The 21042-nt window shown below is 33.3% G+C and overlaps 1 protein-coding gene across 9 annotated transcripts in view; it reads right to left on the reverse strand.

The window, feature by feature from the left end:
• Positions 1-21042, reverse strand: part of NKAIN2 (sodium/potassium transporting ATPase interacting 2) — a gene marked incomplete at its 3' end in the record, with an annotated part of 885500 nt that overhangs the window by 445920 nt on the left and 418538 nt on the right. For 8 of the 9 annotated variants that reach the window (XM_081041439.1, XM_081041440.1, XM_081041436.1 and 5 more), the window contains one exon: positions 7087-7224. The exons of the other annotated variant lie outside the window; for it this stretch is intronic. In XM_081041439.1, the coding sequence (XP_080897565.1) occupies positions 7087-7224 (138 nt within the window). The remainder of the gene's footprint in view (positions 1-7086; positions 7225-21042) is intronic. 9 annotated transcript variants of the gene reach the window in all.

Consider the following 21042-nt stretch of genomic DNA (forward strand, 5'->3'; position numbering starts at 1 on the left):
GGAGAATAATAAAAATAGTAAGAAAAAAAGAAATATGATTCTTATAAATATTACTCTGATTTTGGTATGCTGTACTCTCTGTTTTTATGAAATTTGAGTAAATTAATTTTTAACTATTTTGAATTTGTTTCTAGTTAGGGAACTGAGTTTCTTTGATCAAGCCAGTGGGTCTAAGCTCTATAAGTTATTCTTTTCTTTTAAAATAAGTTAATTATTTCTATTAATTAAATAGAAATTAAATTAAATTTAAATTAATTAAATTTCTATTAATTAAATAGAAAAAAGCAAAAGAAAGAGAGGGAGAAGGGAAGGAAGGAAGAAAGGAAGTGAGGGAGGGAGCGAGGGAGTGAGCGAAGGAGGGAGGAAGGAAAAAAAAGGAAGAAATAAATGTTTTTGAGAGTTATGGTAACATGCCTTTGACAATATCACCAAGAAAAGTGCTGTACCTTTAGCAGTTAGAAATTTACACACCCCTCAGATAATTTTAGAAAATTTAAAGCAGTGCAACTCAATAACATTTTCTTGTCATTAACTGATAAACACTGGATATCCTGAATCACAATCTGCTTCCCTTTAGCCCAAATGAATATGCATTGGACAATTCCATTTATGACATAAGGTAATATTTTCATGGGAGCCATTGCATGTATTTATTTATGAATTATTCTTATTCTACTAGAGTTAACTGGGATTTTCTTTTCTTTTTCTTCTTCTTCTGCTGTTTTTTCCTTTTTTTTTTTCTGACTGATGTGGTCTAGAATTACACAATAGAGATGTTTTCTATGAATTCTGGCTTTCTGTTTCCTTTGCTTGGAATTGAAGACATCTATTTCATTTTCTTACTACAAGTTATATTCCTTGAAAGCCAGAGGCTCTCAAAAGGCACTAATGAGTTCTTGTTCAAATTAACTGTTTTAAATTTTTAAATTTTTCTTCTTTACTTTTATGAAAGAGAGGATTAGTAAAGAAAACATACCGATACTCTAAATTTCATTCGTTGCTACTATGCTGTGTTTCAGAGGATAGCCAAAAGCTTTTTGGGGGCTTTTTATTCAATTAAATATAATAAAATGTCCCATCAATAAATGAAATTCTATGCAAATATTAAATGCGGAAGGGGAGACTTTTTCCTCAGACTCTATTTCAGAGAATCTGTCTTTTTGTTTTAGCAAATTTAGACCTAAAGATAATGAAGCCTTATTATTATACTTTTCAAATGATATTTTAGTCGTACAATTTTTAAAGCAATAAAATATTTTACAAAGAGAAAGGGGGTTAATTTTAATAAGAAAAAAATAATAAACATCAAAATGAAAATTTATAATATTTAAAGAGTAAATATCTTTACTATGTGATCCATATGTAAAAAATTGTTACAATAAATACTAAGACTCCAGGGGAATACATGGAACAATGAATACAAAAAGAAAATCCCTCAAAAAGGAAATAAAAATGGATAAGGGACATATGAAAAAATTCAACTCAGTAACCATAAAAAATGCAATTTTAAAAAATGACATTTTTTCTCCTATCAGATGAACAAAAATGATAACAGATAATATTCAGGGTTAACAAGAGTGCAATGAAATAGATTCTGCTGTACATTGGTGGGAGGATAATTCAGTAAAATAATTTGGAATAGGTAATTGTCAATTATATGCTAAGAGACTTAAAACTGGTCATATTATTAAATTACATCTAGGAAATTCCTCCTAAGGAATTAAATCACAAATAAAGATGAGAGTAATTTTACGGGGATTACAGAGAATAATTTATCATAGAGACATAGAAATAACATATATATAATACATACCATACCATAATATATACATATATTATATATTGTTATGTAACATAACATATACCAATAGTGTAAGAGGCTATATGAACTATGCAATAGCCATATAGATTTCAAAGGTGTTCATATAGTGTTAAGTAAATAATTTAAGACATTTTTGAATATGTAACATAATCAGATGTTTCATTTTCATTAATGAAGGAAATAGGAAAACCTTTAATAATTTTCAGTGGTGAAATTATCAAAGTGTTTGCTTATCTCTATTTTTAAACTGAATTAATTAAAAATGCAAAAATGTAAAGTGACAAATATAGAAATCATAAAGGTCCACATTTAAAAAAATAAATTTTACTGTTAATATCTAAGTCTCCAAGTGCACAGAGAGCCTGTGGAAATTTCTCAACACCAGTAATACATTATTTTAGTTACATCTTGTCTCCAATTATGTATTTTTCTGATAACCCAGATCCTTCACTGACAAGAATCTATGTCATCTATGATTCCATTCAAATTTCTTTTCATTGTAATATTTTTGTCATATTGAGGCAAACTGAATAATCTTAATTCCATTTTTATGGCAAATTATCCATTTTCCTAAATCTACTTTTACCTTCAACATAGCATCACACACACTAGATTACTAGATGCATTTGATTATACAGAAATGCTTTGTCATATAGAAATTACACCAATATAGGTAAGTAGGACGGAAATTGGCACTAAACATTGAGTGACCCTGTAATATAAATCAAAAATACACAGCATTAATTTTGAGACAAGATAGCAGGTGGAGGCCAATAGGGATTTCCAAGTAAACAACTGACAGTGCTATATTTCCCCTTTTAATCATGTAAAATATGATATTGTAAGAGAAAGATGAGACTAAAAAACAACAATAGCAACAAAAGCAGAACAATCCAATTAAAAAATAAGCAGAGGACCTAAAAGATCCTTCTCCCAAAATGGCATATAAATGTCCAAAAGATGTGTGAAAACAAGCACAACTTCACTGGCCATTAGGGAAACATAAATTAAAACCACAATGAGACACCTCACACCTGTTTCAATGGCTGTTATCAACAAGACAAGTAATAACAAGTGTTGCAGAGGTTGTAGAGAAAACAGAAACCTTCATATGAGTATGTACCCCTGTGTTCATTGCAGTATAACTTCCAGTGGCCAAGACAGGGAAACAACCAAAGTATCCTTTGATAGATGATTGGGTAAAAAATATGTGGTACAAACTGTGTTTCCCCGAAAATAAGACCTACCCAGACCATCAGCTCTAATGCATCTTTTGGAGCAAAAATTAATATAAAACACAGTCTCATTTTACTATAATATAAGACCAGGTCTTATATAATATAACAGAACAGAACAGAACATAATATAATACCAGGTATAATATAATATAATATAATACTGGGTCTTACATTACTTTTTGCTCCAAAAGACGCATTAGAGCTGATGGTCCCGCTAGGTCTTATTTTCGGGAAATCAGGGTATGTACAATGGAATACTACTTGGCCATAAGAAAATACGATATATCGCCATTTGAGAAAACACGTTAAGTGAAATAAGTTAGATGGAAGAAAATGAAGAGCCATATGATTTCACTCATATGTGGGATATAAAATTTAAAGCAATAAATGAACAAACAAAACAAACAAACCAACAAAAACTCATAGACACAGACATCAGTATGGTGGTTACCAGAGGGAAAGGGCAGGGTGGGAGGTATGTAAAGAGTAAAGGGAATCAAACACATCATGACATAAGAAGACTTGGTTTTGGTGGTGAACACACAATGCAATATACAGATAACATATTATAGAATTATACACTTGAAACCTATAAAATTTTAATAACCAATGTCATCCCAATAAGTTTAATAAAATAATAAAAAAAGAAAGAACTATTTATTTTACAAGCACAATTAGAGGATATATTTCCAACTCAAGACTTGCTGATTTGGAAAATAAAAGTTTCACATTTACAGTATGTAGCTGCAGCTGTCAAAAGATTTTCCAAGTAAGACAGTCTCAAGGAAGAGATCAAATTCAGAATGCTGTCTGCAAGCCAACATCAAATCAAAGACACAACGCTGAAGACACATTCTTAAGACTTCAGGAAGAGTTCAGTAACTTTCTCAGCTATACACAAGTTCTTTATAAATTTTTATTAAATTTATGGGGTGACTGTGGTTAGTAAAATGATATAGGTTTCAAGTTTCTATAATACAACATCTGTATATTTCATTGTGTTTTCAATAACCAGAGTCAGTTCTTCCATCACCATATATTTGACCCCGTTTTCCTCTTCTACCACCTCCCTTTTCCCCTTTACCCTCTAGTAACCACTAAACTGTTATCTTTGTCTATGAGTTTTGTTTTTCCTGGTTTGTTTGTTGCTTTCAGTTTTATATCCTACATATGAATAAGTCATGTGGTTCTTAGCTTTTTTCTGTCTGACTTATTTTACACAGCATGATAATCTCAAGATCCATCCGTGTTGTCACAAATGGCAGTATTTCATATTTTTATGGCCAAGTAATATTCCATTGTATATATGTACCACTACTTTATCCAATCATCTGTCAAAGAATACTTTGGTTATTTCCATGTCTGGCAACTGTGAAAAATGCTGTAATGAACATAGGGGTGCGTATATCTTTACAGATAAATGTTTTCAGACTTTTTTGGGTAGATACTCAGAAAAGGGATTGTTGGGTTGTATGGTAATTCTATTCTTAATTTTTTGAGGAACCTCCATACTGTTTTCCATAATGGCTGTACCAGTTTACATTCCCACCAGCAGTGTATAAGGGTTCCTTTTTCTCCACAGTCTCTCCAACACTTATTTTTACTTGTCATGTTGATAAAAACCATTCTAACAGGTGTGAGGTGGTATCTTATTGTGGTTTTGATTTGCATTTCCCTAATAGCTAGTGAAGTTGAGCATGTTTTCATATATCTGTTGGCCATTTGTATGTCATTTTGGGAGAAGTGTCTGTCCATTTTTTGAATGGGATTGTTTGTTCTTATGTTGAGTTATATGATTTCTTATATATTTTGAATATTAGCCCCTTATTGGAGGTTTTGTTTGCCAATATCTTATCCCATTTGGTTGGTTGCCTTTTTTTTTTTTTTTGATGGCTTCTTTTGTGCGGAAGCTTTTTAGTTTTACATAGTCCCATTTATTTATTTTTTCTTTTACTTCCCTTGCCTTTTAGGTCAAATTCATAAAATTCTCTCTGAACCCAACATCCATAAGTTTAGTACCTATGCTTTCTTCTATGCATTTTATTGTTTCAGGTTTTATGTTAAGATCTTTGATCCATTCTGAGTTAATTTTGGTATATGGTGACAGATAGCAGTCTAGTTTCATTCTTTTGGACATGGCTTTACAATTTCTGAAAGGTATCCCATGGAATCCTCTTACCTCATGCTAGAGAGAGAGCAGCCTTGAAAAGATTTGTGAGTAAATGGATGGAATTATAATTTGATACACAGAAATCACACTTTTTTTTTAAGCATTATAGCTGCTTGGAATAAAAGAGACAGAAATAGTTCAACCAATGGCTTGGAACACCTTACTTTATTTTAAACTGCCTGCCATCCTATTGTTAGTCTATACAATTGACTAACAATTGTATAGACTAATTGAGTATTATTTTCAAATAATAATAATAACAATAAGGAGGAAAACATTATAAGTAACATTTATTGAATATTTCTTAAACACTAAGCATTGTGCTAAGGATATTTTACAGAGTATTTTTCACTTATTTCTCAAAACAAACCTCTGAGTTTTTAAACTTTAAAACATTGTGATCCACATCTAAATTTTTATCCCAAGAAATTAATCAGAAATGAAGATAACATATAGGTATAATGAACAGAGAGTATTATTTATTAGAATAAAATCATGGAGTAGCCTCAAATTCTAATGAAAGGAATATGAAAGGAATCTTTAATATAATGGCTTATAATGTATCAATTAAAGCACATGAGTTAATGTAACTATTGCTTTCATTTTAAAAGTAGGAAAACTAAGGATCAGTGCAGTTATGCTGTCTAAAGTCACAGAATTTGGCAGATGTAAGATATCAGCCTTGGTATTATGACTTCAGAAGATTCACTTCCAAATTTTGTACTGTCTTCCTTATATTGGACCAAATTACAATTTATAAAGAAAATAAACCAAGCTATCATATCTTGTGCATTGAAAAATATTCTACTTTTTACAAAATATGCATGGCTAAATACCCTTAGAAATGACGTGCACTCATTTCTGAGTGTGTATCTAGAGGAGAAGACTATGAGCTTTTCACTCATCCTTAACCAGACAGTGGATCCCTGGGTCAAAGCTGCTGTCAATCATACAGCCTGTCTCTAAACCCATGACTTTTATCTGGGTTCCAGATGACAAAGAGAACAGGTCATAGGAGAGTGTCTTTTGTGTAAGGGAGGCTTTCTTGAAACCCAAAACCACCTGCTGGTTTGTGTTGAATAAGACAGGGCATTACCTGCCTATCTTCTGTGTATGCCTTTACCACAAACTCGCTTTATAATTTTAAATAAATGCCTATAGACTTTTCCTTTGTCAAAAATAGAAGAAATAGAAAAAATGATGAAACTAACAAAACTACACTAATGAAGAGCTATAGCTGAGATCTGAGGCACATACAAAAGTAAAAAAAAAAAAATCCTAAGTTATGGTTCCCATAGCAACAGCAACACAGTTGGATTTCACTTTAATGTTAAGTAAGTTTAACTTGAGTGGGAATGCAAAATACTTCCTCTGAGTCAAACAGGAAATCACGGAGAGCATAGCCACTAGACTCTTCTGGCTTTCCAGTATGTCAAATATTAACCCTAATATATATTACTATTTTCAGGCTGAAACTATAAATTTAGTTTATAAATAGTTTAAACTATTTTTATTAAATTTAAAACTATGATTATTTAAAATAGGAGAAATTCCCATTAAATCTATTAAATTAGAGGCTATGACTTTATATTTGGAAATACAGGAGGATAGTTTTGTTTTTAATTACAAAATAATATTTGCTGAAAGTACAATTTATGAAAATACAACTGGATTACATTCACTGTCAAGTGCTTTAAACTTGACATTTTTAGTTACTGTAGACGTAATTTGAAACTATGAAAAAATACACACAGTACTATAAGGAAAGGGTATACATAACATTTTTCAAAATATTTGTCATTTTCATATATTTCTCTATTTCAATAACATTTTACAAAGGCAGGCAGGGTACTTACTCCTTTTATGTAACGAGGTCTATATTGAATAGTTCCAAATAAACCAAGAATGACGATAATAATATGTACAAAATTTGCCAGGATAGGTGCCCACTGATATCCAAGGAAGTCAAATATTTGCCTCTCCAGCACACAAACCTAGAATAGCAAAACAGGATATATAGTTGAGTACACTAATGAGGAAAAAAAAAATCATTGACGCTATAATTGGCAATTGTAACTGTGTTTCCATGTCTGGCATTTGTTTTTGACAGTGAGAATGACATTTTCAGGTATATTTCAAATGAAGACTATGGAAGTTGTGGAGTCATAGACACTACAGTCCGTTCAGGGATGATTCTGTGGAGGCATCAAGCAGCAGTCACAGGGTGTCATCTGTGCAGTCACAGGATAAATTTTATTGTCACAGTCATTGTCAAACACTTGAACTCATCCACAGAAAGTTCAGGCAGTCCACATGAAGGGTCTGTTGTTAGGATCTGCTCAAATGTCATTATACAAGGGAACAGAAGAAAGGGTTTTGAAATAGAGGGGGGAAAAACAAAAACAAAACAAAACAACAGCAACAACAACAACAACAAACTATTCAGTAAGTCAAGAGACCTGTATTCTTGACGTAGATCAGTCACTAAGTAGCTATAGTGCCCTAGGTAAGTTACTTCTCTTCTCTGAAGTCCTGCAATTTACCTCATGGATAAATTGCAGGACTTCAACTAATATCTAGGGCCCTTCTAACCCTAATAGCATTGGGTTATAAATCAAACATGACTTTTTGTCATACGACTCACCTATAGTAACAAGGTAAAAGAAGGGCGCTAAAAGGAAATTAAAAAGGAAATATAATGGAATTCAATTTAATGGAATTAGAATTCCATTCCAAAGGAAACAAAATACAAATAAAGTTCCTTTCTACTAAAAGCAAGGAACTTAAGTCATTTCAAATTCTCCTACACGCATCTGTGCTTACAGTTTTACAATGAAGACGTATGTAAAAGTCTAATCAGTGAGAGAAGAAAAACAAAACGAATCAAAAGAAAACTAAGATTGGTCCATAGTCCAGAAGTACCATTTTATGTTCAAAAGTGAAACCTTATATCTGGCAAATCTCTCTTCAGATCTAACAAAGCAAAAGGTAAAGGGAGGTGGTGTGAGGTAAAGCCAGCTTTCTTTTTCCTGCTTGCCCTCAGGTGGAATGATAATCAACTACCTGTTCAGAATAAAACACTGTGAAAGGACCTGATTTTCCAAGCTAAGATTCAACTTTTTTGTTGTTGTTGTTAGCCAGGTTTTAAATGAAAACTATTTTAAAACCCCCTAAGTTACTAACATCACTATGTTTTAAAGGTATTTCTTGTCAGAAGGATATGCTGACTCTTGGAACAGAGTGCTTTTAAATTAAATACCTGCAGCTCATTTTGCAGACTTCTTGAATGATCATTATTCCCACTGCACTTCTTTAGCTGAGCAGCTCATTTTCCCATCAGGCATTGAAAAGGAAAATAATCTCATGACAACTGTTTGCATAACACCTCCATTTCCTAAGGCACGCTGGATGCCATGCAACAGCTGTAACAGTAACAGTCCTGCCTAGTCAAATCTTCATTTTCACTTAGCCACAGCAGTGATTAAAAGCAGCAAGATAATCTAGGTCTGCTCTACCCTGTATAATCTATATCCACAATTCCCAACAGAGTCCCAACAGTGGAATGAAATATTCTGATTGATTAATAAACAGACTGTCATAGAACTTGCACATAGCCCCAGCCTCATAAACCTTGAACTGCCTTCTGGTGAAACATGCCTTCCACTGTTACCAGGCAGTGAACACATCATCTAAAGGAGACTCACTTGTGATGTTAGGCAGTATCACATGTACCTTGCAGGAATTCATCAATGGCATCATGAAATAGGTGGTTATTCTCAGAGCACCTTTGCTAATTATCTATATAAAAGCTCAAAAGCTCTAACATAGATCTTCCTTACTCTTATCCTATGAGCAAACAGTAAATAGGAATGTAAAACAGCAGCAAGGAGAATCTAAACTATAAATTTTTGGCATCGTGACTGTGAGGACACAGCAGGGACAAAAGTACAGAGGATGAAGGACACCAGTCAAACCTTGGATAATCTCTCAGCAAATGTTCCAATTATGAAGAAAATAGCAGTACTGTTGTTAATTATTATATTATACACACACACATACACACACACGCACAAACACACACAGAGTGCCAAAAAAAGTATATACACATTTTAAGAAAGGAAAAAAAAAAACCTGTATTAAAATCACGCTGATGTCAACCACTTTGAGCACCTCTTGTAATTGCAGAAGTCAAACGTGACTTACATTCATCTTTTGTTATCGGTATGTATTGAGTATCACAATTTTAATACAGGTTTTCCTTTCTTAAAATGTGTGTACATTTTTTGGCACCTTGTGCGTGTGAGTGGGTGTCTGTGTGTGTGAATATATTTTCTATGACTGCAAGGTAAAATGAAGTTATGTCAGCATTTATCAGCCTTGTTTATGACAGAACTAATATTTCCATCAAACACTACTTACAAGGTTTACAGACTGAATAAATCAACGTACAATTCTTTACTTATAATATTTCTGCTTTCCCCCCTCTTTGGGATTGGCCCTGTTAGCCATCAGAAGTAGCATTATCATGGGTTCTGCAATTTAGAGATAGGACTGAAAAAGGGAAGATTTTCTAAAACATTCAGTGAGTATCACGGGAGTGACAATTTATAGAAATAGTTACAGTCTTTCCTGAGAATCCCTTTCAACAGGACATGCATCAAGTGTGAAATTACTGGGGGTTGTGGGGTTGGAGAAAAGAGAATGAATATTTGTTAAAACATTTACTATGTGCTGGGCATTTCTCCTATTCCCAAGTCAGGTATTATCTCATTGATTCTGCACAAAGCCCAGGGAGATAAATGTTACTGTCTTACTTTCAGATTAAGAAATCTAAGTGATGGTGTAGCTAAGTGGTTCCCGTGAGGTCTAAGAAGTGGTAAGTGGTAGAGCAGGACTGTTGGCCTCTGTGCATGGCCCCTGTACTCTGTCCCTACTTCTTGGACTCCAGACATACCTAGTCCCCAGATAAAACGCTTTTATGGTTTATGCTGCAGACCTATGCTGTTACAGGATATATGCTACTTTTCATCTTACTTATTTAGAAATAGTATAGAGAATCTCCTGATTACACTTGTCAGATCATGACATTATATGATCATTGGTCAAGACAAACCTCCTTTTATTACATGTTTCATTTTGTTCATTTCATTTTCTTACTTGCCTCTTTCAGTAGTTGTCCACAGTGTTATTCCCCTTTCTCCCACTGGACCCTCTGTAACATATAGACTTTATGACCTTTCAATCACCTGACATACAAATATATGCATATGGCCTTGTAAAATGTATACTGCTGTAGTGTGTGTGTGTGTGTAGTTTTCATACAAAAAGTCTTGTGGAATATGTCTCTTTCATGCTAGTCTATTCTGCTCTATAAATTTTAGTTTTTTGTGTTTGGCTTCTGCACAGAAACCTATTATAAATGCATAACTTGTTGCTTTCCACAAAGAATTTTGTCCCCTTCCATTACTGTCATTTATGAGGATTTTATTATTTTAATATAAATAGGCACTAATCTTTATCCAGTAGTAATTCTGTATCTATTGAGATAATCACTTTATTCTCTTATTTTAGAACATTAATGTGATTGATTATATTGTTAGTTTTTGTCATGTTCAATTATCATTTTCTTCCTGGGAAAAATCTCTACTTGAAGTATTATTTTTATCACAGTTTCAGTCTGGATTAAATAAAGTTTTATTTGACAGTTTTGTATCGATAAACTGACCTATAATTACCTCTTTCTCTGGCGCTGTTATAAAGATTGCACCAGCCTTCAGACATAAAGAAGTCACAACATTTATCTAAATACTTAATAAATTTTAGAGCGACCATCCAGTCAGTCCTATTCTCTTTCCCCGAAAGCAACCTGTTTCAGTTTGGGGAAGCACTGTGAACCCGTGTACAGCTTTTCAAAACAATATTGTATGTAGATATCAGCATATAGGCATATACATGTATATGTAAATTATTTTCACATCATTTCTTTTTTACAGAAATAGAACTGACCTTCTTAGTGCCGTGGAGGTTACCTTACATTAGCACATCTTGCATTTATAGATCTATCTCGTTATACCCTTATTTAAACATTCTGTTTTTAACAGATATTTAATTTGTTTCCAATTTTTTGGCTATAACACACATCAGTGCATTAAAAGCCTTGTGTAAGTATTTGATATAACCACAGGCTAAATCCCACAAAGTGGAAATGCTGGGTCAAATTTTGGTAGCAAAATCCTAAATATTATAACAACTATTTTTAATTCTTCTTTGATATATACGTATGCACTGGTAAAACATGAAAATTACACTTTTCTTTTACATTATAGTAAATGTGAATTCTAATAGTTATTGTTCATCTAGCAGCGTATGCCTAAACTAAAATAGCTTTCAAAAGCCTTTCTGTTAAGTACTGTTAAGTTTATCTTACTTTACATGACAACATATTTCATAAAAAAACTCCAATGAAATGTCTTCGAGATAAATAAATGTACTGACTTTTCAAACTGAAAGCGACTCATGCCACACACCTAAATTTATACCTCAGAAAACTGGGCCTAATTAAGTTAATCATTTGTTAAACTAAATTTGACATCTTAATGGAGAGTATTCAGTCTGAAACAAGTTTGCTTTAAATGTTTGCACAGCAAATGGGATTCCTTAGTGTTTCATAGGTAGCTATTGCCATTTAACCTTATTAACAAGGAAATTACATCTACATAAACATGTCAAAATGTTGTTTTTTAAAGCCAAATCGTATTAACACAGCTAGTTTTTAATCAACTGGTGGGATCTGGAATTGGTTTCCATAAGACACTGCATTTTGCTAATAATAATTAAGGTTTCTTAATAAATTTCCTCCTAAATTTATTGTAATTTTCTTATAATCTTAAAATTTAAGTTGTGAGTTATCACAAATAATACAAAATAAACTTATGCATGGCCTTTGAGAGAGAAAAAAATAGTCCTTTCATTCTATCATGGAGGAACATGATGCTTGATAGAAAAAAAAATGAATAAAGTTATTAAAGGCTAGGAACCAAATTAAGATTTTTGTGCAAAATTATAAATTGAACTTATCTATGGGCATCCTTGCTTTCCTCCTGTACCCTCCCCATTTTCAATGTCTCCATGTTCCTTCAGGAACCCGAGCTTTCAGACTGTCTCAACAACATTCAAGTCTTTGAATGTAAAGATACGTAAATGTAAAGATACGTAAAGAATGTAAAGATATGAGTAAAGATACAAGATAGACTGAGATTCAGATGTTAGGCAACCAGAGTGTTCCGCTTCAAAGATCAAATGTCCAAACAGCCTTCAGGGAAATGATAAAGCTTGTCAAAAGTTAATAAAATCTAAATTGTGGAATTTCAGGAAGTCATAAAGAAATGATTTGCATTTTAGTTGTTTGCAGGAGATTATTTACCTAACAAGTAAAATTAGCTTTGTTACAGCATAAAACATAGGCAATACTAGGGAAAGACCTGATGAACATGGAAATGGGCATCATAGTTCCCAGAATGAGTCTGAAATTATTTCACCTGTAAGAACCATGAAAGTTTAGATAAATTTCTAAGCAGACTCGTGGTATGGCCATTTATTTGTCAAATTTTTGTTCATAGAAATTGCTGCTGACCTTTATTTCCTACATTCAAGTGTGGTCAGTTTATTGTTCCCTGTTGTATCCACTCTTTGTTTTATGCCCCAGCAATAACTTCACATGGAAGGAGGTAAGAAAGCGGTTTTGGTACTGTCTCCTTGACCCACACAGGACTCTGCTCCTTCAGCAAGATGTTCCAGCCCTGAGACCTCACCTTGGCCACAGGTTTCTCCTGAACCCGATTCCCCGGTGCAGCATTTTCTGTTTCTTTGTTGTCTCTTCACTTTGGCAAAACTGCCTGTTCTATGTCTGTTCAGTCTGTCCCTTTGCTGGATCCCACCTCACTGCATCTTACCCACATGCAGGTTACCTACCCTCCCTTGCAGTCTCCTACGCTAAAGTATAATCTTGAGCATACTCTGGACCTGCCTGCTCCACAATCAAAAAGGATGCAGCATGTTGGTTTCTCTGATTTTTAACCGATCCCCAGAAAATCTGTAAGGACTAGTGGTATGTTGAGTCTTTACAATAGTATTGCTGAGGTGCTCAGGTCTTTATGATATTACCTAAAATAATGCAATATCACAAAACTGTGATATGTATTGATATGATTGATGACGTTCCCCCGTTAAGATTCTCTGTGTTCATAGTGGACAAAATAAGTGAAAACATATATGCCAGCTTTTAAACACTATATGCAGGAGATATACTAGAAACACATTGTTTTTTTTATCTTACAAAGAAACCTGATTTACACATGAAATGAAGAGAATAAACTTACAGGAGGGTCTGCAATGACTGTATATGTTAGGTATGGACAAAGCCAAGCACAGCTTTACTTGAAGAGTTTTAGTTTCTCTTGTGTAACTGGAGTTATTCGTGTGTGTGTGTGTGTGTGTGTGTGTGTGTACACATGTGTGTGTTCGTGTATATGTGGTACATGTGTTTGTTCACTAAAAGGAACAAATAAAGTGGTAAGATTTGGGGTAAAAATGGGCCACAAATAACAATCCTGATTCAACTGAACCAATGATTTTCTGTCTTTTCCCACATAATTGCTTTTCTTTAAAAACAATAAAAAGAAATAAACCACAACAACAAACAAAAACATCATCAAAATAAAATCTAGCCCTAATGGTTCTGATTATAATAGAAATCAACATATCATACTACACAGCTCCTAATATTTCCATAAATATTAAAGTAATAATGTACGTAGAATATTTATTTAAATGTCTAGGTTGCATCCTAAAATCGTTGGTATTATTAATTCATATTTCAACAATGCATTACAAGTTCAGACACTAGCATTTTAGTACAAATACCATTCTAGATAGATACTCTTGTCAGATTATTTTGGTTCGAGTAATCAAACACTTTTTATTCTATTGTTCACAAACGTGAATTATAACACAGCAGACATGGGTAACTTCAATTATTCGGAGGGGGTGTTTCTTAATGAATATTTTGCTGCCTGATTCAATACCTCATGTATCTAATCTATCATAGTACTATGGCAAAAGATCAGGTTTTGAACATCATCATTCCCTGTGTGTTTTCCCTTCTCTCTCCCCACCTTTCAAATGGGATAAAAATCAACATTTATTTTAAAAACTCTGTCTCTGTATAGTTAAGCATAGTCAAGATTTTCAAGAAAAATACTGGGGAAGATTTTGCATAAGCTCAAAGGAACTAAACAAAATCAAGTATTTACATTTCTCACAGAAGTACATTTTCATACAAGCTGCTTTACTGAAAACAAGTACATGGTATTTCTTCACAGACCTTTTTTGGAATATACAGTTGGTCACATATTTCTGAGGTTCAATTAATAGGGTTACTTAATTGACCCACATAAGAGTCAAACAGTATATTTTAGGAATGTTCTTACTGTTTTGTGTAATAATGCCACTTATATACAATTCTAAACATGCCAGCTAATACTCTAGCTGTTGTGATACTAGAATCATTTATTATTTCTCACAGCTGTTCATTCTGAACAGCAATTTATAATCATTTCATAGCTAACACTCATGCTATCAAAAGACAAGTTGATGACTAGCATATTATACTAGGTTTAAAAAATAGAAAATAGTCTTCCAAAAAGTAGCATAATAAGTTAATAGAGCACAAATAAAAATATTGCTTAACTATTGTTGAACTGAACTGCTAAGTCATATGATTGATATATGTGTGTTCATATGCCAAGTTTTATGTTTGTGTGTATGTGTGTGTTTTTAACACAATGTTATTTGATTTTTAGTGGTAGGGATTTTAAAAATAAATTAACTTAATATCTCTTTATGATAACACAGGTCTCTACCCTCTGAATAGACAGTGAGTCTCAACTCTGATGTAATGATTATTAAAAGTAGATTGAATACTTATTCTATCCCAGTCACTGTCTTAAACACTTTAAAACGTTAAATTAATGCTTACTTTTAAATCATGCATTCTACAAGGATTATTTACCATTACCTACCATTACCTTAATTGTACAGATAAGGAAATTGATGTGGTGATCAAGATCATGACTGTAGAGCTGGGATAAAACTGTAGTCATTCTCATTTCAATGTCCATGTTTATGACCATAAACCATTTAAAACTAATTACTAGTAAGACCTTATGATGCTTCTTCCTAATTTTTAAGGACATCAGTTAGGCTTTATTACCAAATACTTTCCTAATTCGATAAGAAAGTAAACATAAGAGGTTCCTTGTTTTCAGTACAAGATAAAAGATAAAAAAGATATACTAATTACTATTTTTAAATATAGCTCTATGGCTTGCAAACTCACATAATAATCATGATAACCCCATAAAATAATCAGTATTATTACTACAATTGGGCATTTCACCCTATAGTCAGGTGAACAGTTAGGACAGATCCTTTTTGAAAATAAAATAAACTGAAAATTTATAACATCAACACAGTTCATAAACTAATAATACTACAAATTTACAACAAAGTTACATTTATCAGGAGTTGTGCCATGGTTTCCTATCTTAGCAGTCAAATGCATTCACTAAGTTTAAAATCTCCCTGTACTTATATGAAATGAGCTAAAAAGATCACAGGCTAAGTCCTCTTGGTAGATGGGTCATTGTTTTGATTTTTCCACAGATTCTATGATTTTTCTCAGTGGAAATCAAACTTCCCAGAAGAAATCATAACACATCAAAATGACAGCTGCTCTTTCATAGCTCACTCAGTGCACATGACAGGCACAAGTTGGGAACTTGAATGTACCCTTTGACCTTGAATTTCCAGCATCTCCACAATAAAGCCTTAGTTGATTCAAGACCAAATTACACCTAAGTAGGTTAAATATTTATAACATAGGAAGAAATGTCTAACATTCATAAAACTGTGACCACAGACTTTTAAATCATGGATTCTACAAGCACTGATCCTGTCCTGTTAAATATTGGGCAATGCAAAGCCCTGCCGGAGGCACTAGTGAGTATGTGGGGCTGGGAACAGGTGATTATAGGAATCACACAATTTTCATGTTATCTGGCAGATTTAGTTTTATACTATGAGATTTGCTAATATCTGAAATCGTTCTTAGGGCATAAATTCTCAAAATTCTCAAGAGGGCCCAGGTGCAGCTGTTCAAATGACATCCATACTTGAAATCTATATATCTGATTCTGATCCATTTCCAAATCTCCTACTATTTAAGTACCAAATATATAGAAACAAAACATCATGATGTGACTAATATTACCAATACATGGAAAAATAGATGAGGGATACGTTGACTATATTTAAGTAGGGACTTTAGGAATTGGGTAGAATAAGTTGGTGAGTTCATCATCAGCCTCATTTATTCATTCAGTAACGACTTTTTATTCATCGAGAGCTCAGTTAAAGCCAAATAACAAAAATAGCTTGCAATGTTCTTATTGGCATGTATCATATGGTATTGCTTTCTCATAGCAAATGACTTTCTCTAGAGATAACTCAATTGCTATTTTTTAACAGCACAGTCATATTAAACATATTAAAGCTGCCATCTGGAGAATTTGAAATTTGTCAACTAGGTAAAAATGCAGATATACTTTTTTTCCCCCCTGAAAAGCTGATAAGAGTCCAAAAACATGACTCACATATCATTATCAGAGAAGCAATGTCTAGGTCGCTTTCAGTTTCAGTCTTAATAAATACTTGTGTATCTTTGTGTGCATATTTATTTTGTGAATTCAAAATGAGATAAAATGCTACTCCAATACTCCTGCCTTCTCCCCATTTGAGGCCGTGTAGCAAACACTGTATATTTAGCAGAATTGGAGTTGAAAGTGCGCATACTCTCGCAGGGAACAGAAGTGGATGTCAGTGTCTTGCGCTCTGGTATCTTCCCTGTCTTCTTTCTCTCCCATCTACTCTCCGAGCCCTACTTTAATGAAGGCACCAGTAAAATTTCAGGGCACTGTTTCTTTGACTAAAGCAAGGTAGCCATATAGAATGTGTCAATCAAACCTCTCAAACAGTAGGTTACGTCTCTTTCATAAAATTCAATTTTATAAGGATGGGAGATGGAATGACAGCCTCACATACTCTGACTGCTAAAGGCCAATCAAGGGCTGAAATGAAAGTAGAAATGTTATCAAGATCACTACCGTGTCCAGGCAGTCACTGTGGCAGTCGGTTATATCAGAAATTGCAGGTAGGAATACAAGAGAATACCATTTCAGAGGGCTACAAATACAACAGAATACCATTTTCTGAGGGCTACAGAAACATTTTAGAATTTGACCTCGAGGTATACTATTTTTGGCACGGTAAATACTATGTCGTCTGTGCCCCTTTTAAACTAACCATATTATTGAATTTAACACAGATATGGAGATGCTGTTCTGAAAAAGGGCAATCATAATACTTATTTTCCTTTTGACAAAAGGTGTCTGTGGCTGTTCATGGGTAAATGTAGAAAGAGATGATGTTCTCTATCAGCTTTATGAGTTCTACCAGAGACTCCATTAATGTAGCATATATAACTGGTGCAGGCTCAAACGATAAATTCTGTCAAGCTATGAAATGCATTTCATACCTTAAGCCTGAGAAGTCAAAGCATTACAAGTTCTTCTAAATCATATACATGGTTTCTCTGTCTGCTTGCACACATATCTTATATAGTACTATTACAATTCATAGCACTATTCCAAGCATTTTACAGATATGAGCTTATTTAATGAGGTAGGAAATATTATTACCTCATTTTAAAGATGAAAAAAATTGAAGCAGAGAGAGAGAGAGAGAGAGAGAGAGAGAGAGAGAGAGAGAGAGAGAGAGAGAGAGAGAGATTAATTGCTCCAGGTTATATGGCTGTTAATTGGAGAAGATGATTTGTCTAGAGTCCAAGCTTTGTACCACTATCATATCACCTCCCAGGTGATATGAAAAACATATATACATATATAATACATACATATATGAATATATGTGTGTATATATATATATTATACAGATGTTGTTATAGATACAAATGTATACAAGGTCGGACAATTAAGTTTGAGAACTCCTCCTAGAAAAAGTGCTACATACCTCATTGCTGAATATCACTATGGTCACCTTCGAAGCACTCCCTTTGGGAAGCTATGCACCAATGCCAGCACCTAGTCCACTCTTCAAACCAATTTTGGAACTCTTTTTCTAGAATGGCCATCAGAGCTGTTGTCGTATTACTCTTGATGCCCTGAATGTCATCAAAATGTCTTTCTTTCAATATTTCCTTTATCTTTGGGTAAAGAAAGAAGTCACTGGGGGCCAGATCAGGTGAGTAGGGAGGGTGTTCCAATACAGTTATTTGTTTACTGGCTAAAAATCCCCTCCCAGACAGTGCCGTGTGAGCTGGTGCATTGTCGTGATGCAAGAGCCAAGAATTGTTGGCGAAAAGTTCAGGTCGTTTTCGTCTAACTTTTTCACACAACCTTTTCAGCACTTCCAAATAGTAAACTTGATTAACTGCAGTTGGTACAAATTCATAATGAATAATCCCTCTGATATCAAAGAAAGGTTAGCAACAAGTTCGTAAACGTGTCAGACCTCATATACATATTTTGTTATACTTTGTTTAAAGAATTTTTTCTTTTTAGTTTCATTAACTCATTATACCATTACTTTTCAGTGGGTTCAATAATAAGTTGATGAAACCACACAAAATATCACTTTTTTTTTCAGTAATGGATTTTTTCCCACTTTATGTAACCCTCCACGTGGTACCACATTGTGGCAACACTTTTTGTTTTCTGTCTCCCAATGACATAAAGTCACACTCCATTGGCAATGGGAGATTCACTACACAGTATCTCTGAAGTTATGCTACTATCTGGGAGAAATTTTGAATGCTAACTGTCTTTAGGTGGTCTAATTTACTTATGAGCTGTCTAAAGCACTGAACTATCATGTTCCATCACTCAATTTTTATGTTTATGCAGTGCTTGTTGTATACACAAAATAATACCTGGTTTTTGCATTTTCACTCATAACATAGATCCTTACATGATTTCATTATTACATACACAATTAACTTATGAGTGAAAAAATAACACTTAAAAAACAGTTTAGCATATTGAAAAGCACATAAAGGCATAAAAATGTGTTTCTAAAGAATAGTTGGAAAAACAACGATAAAAAACTCAAAAAAATCTTTCAAATCTTACCCCAAATGATTTTACAAGTCTTTAAGTTCTTATCCCATTGTAAAGAAACCAATTCACAAAAATCCATAGACAATAAATTATGGATTTTTTTTTTAAATGCAAAAAAGAAAATGTCAAATTCTAGCCAGTGAATCGATGTACAAAGACGAGTCCTTAGTCCTACATCAACAGAAGAATCTTTAAAATTTCACATAAAATAAGACTTATCAGGTATATATGTATCACTTTTATAATTCACTGCCTTAAAAAAGTTTTGGATTAACTGATCCAATGTCAAAAGACAGGGTTGTATTAGATAATTATTTTGGTACCCGACATATTTCTTGTGATTTTGTGTATCCAATAAATAACATATCCACTACATTACACCACAATCTAAAGCATTCTCATGGTTCCATACATCCTAACTCATGATATTGTTTAGGAAAGCTAAATTCTGATACCTTAGAAAAAATAAAAGCCAGAAGAGTGGTTACAGCCTGCTTGACTTCCTTCATGCAAATGGTTTTAACTTTCTGAAAGTTACCAATTCTTTTTCTTGGATCCATAGATACATAGTTAATCAGGACTCTACTTCCATTTGTTCTGTGCGTGACAATCTCAGTGGGAATTAAGAATCAGGTGCTAGAGCTATATTGTTTTTCAAAGTTCTGACAATAATTTTGACATTTTCAAAATATATCATTAAGACTTGTTTTGTTGGCAAGGCTTCCTGAGGTGTAACATCTTCTTTTCCTAGAGGTAGAAGTTTCAAAGAATGCTCAAATGTCCATACTATCTTTAGGTAATTCCCCTACTATAAGGTAGAAATTTCTTAATTCTTCAGGTTTGCTAGTCATAAAAGAGAAAGAAAGGCTTGAAAAGGGTGATTAAGTTGTCTTTTCCCTTGTATCTTAAAGATATGGTAATTAAGACCAAGAATTGTATATGTGTGTACACATAAATGCATACAAATACATATGTATATGCACACACATCCTCTATCAGATATTATTAGTTGGTATCTCATTTACTTGCCCAAACATGCAAGGTAGCTATTATAATCCCCACTTGATGGATGAGTAACTGATTAATTTGAAGATGAAATAACTTGCTTAAGTACAGTAAATAGCGGAAGTAGGTTTTAAACCTACATAGGAAGACTGAAGCTTATACTCTTTCCCTTATGCCATATCCTCTCACTATGCTAAACGATGTTTAAGTAACTTGGGTCTGCATAAAAGGCTTTGATACCTTGAAGATGTCTTCTGTCTCTGTTTCAAACCAATTACATGTATATAGAGAGGTTAAAAGTAGTAAAATATCCCTGGCAAAATACTGAATTGAATTTGTTATACATTTTAAACCATGGAAAAACAGTCTAAAACTATCCATCTAATTTAATAGAGTTAAAGAAAACATTACGGTAAATAAAAAATAAAAAAAAAGTGTGTGTGTGTGTGTGTGTGTGTGTGTGTGTGTGTGTGTACGTATATAGAGTGATACAGGTGTGGATATAGATATAGACATATAGAGAACACGTCTTAGATAAATACAGAGAGAAGCCAG

This window comes from Rhinolophus hipposideros (assembly GCF_964194185.1).
Source record: "Rhinolophus hipposideros genome assembly, chromosome: 3".
In the NCBI taxonomy this organism is placed as follows: Eukaryota; Metazoa; Chordata; class Mammalia; order Chiroptera; family Rhinolophidae; genus Rhinolophus; species Rhinolophus hipposideros.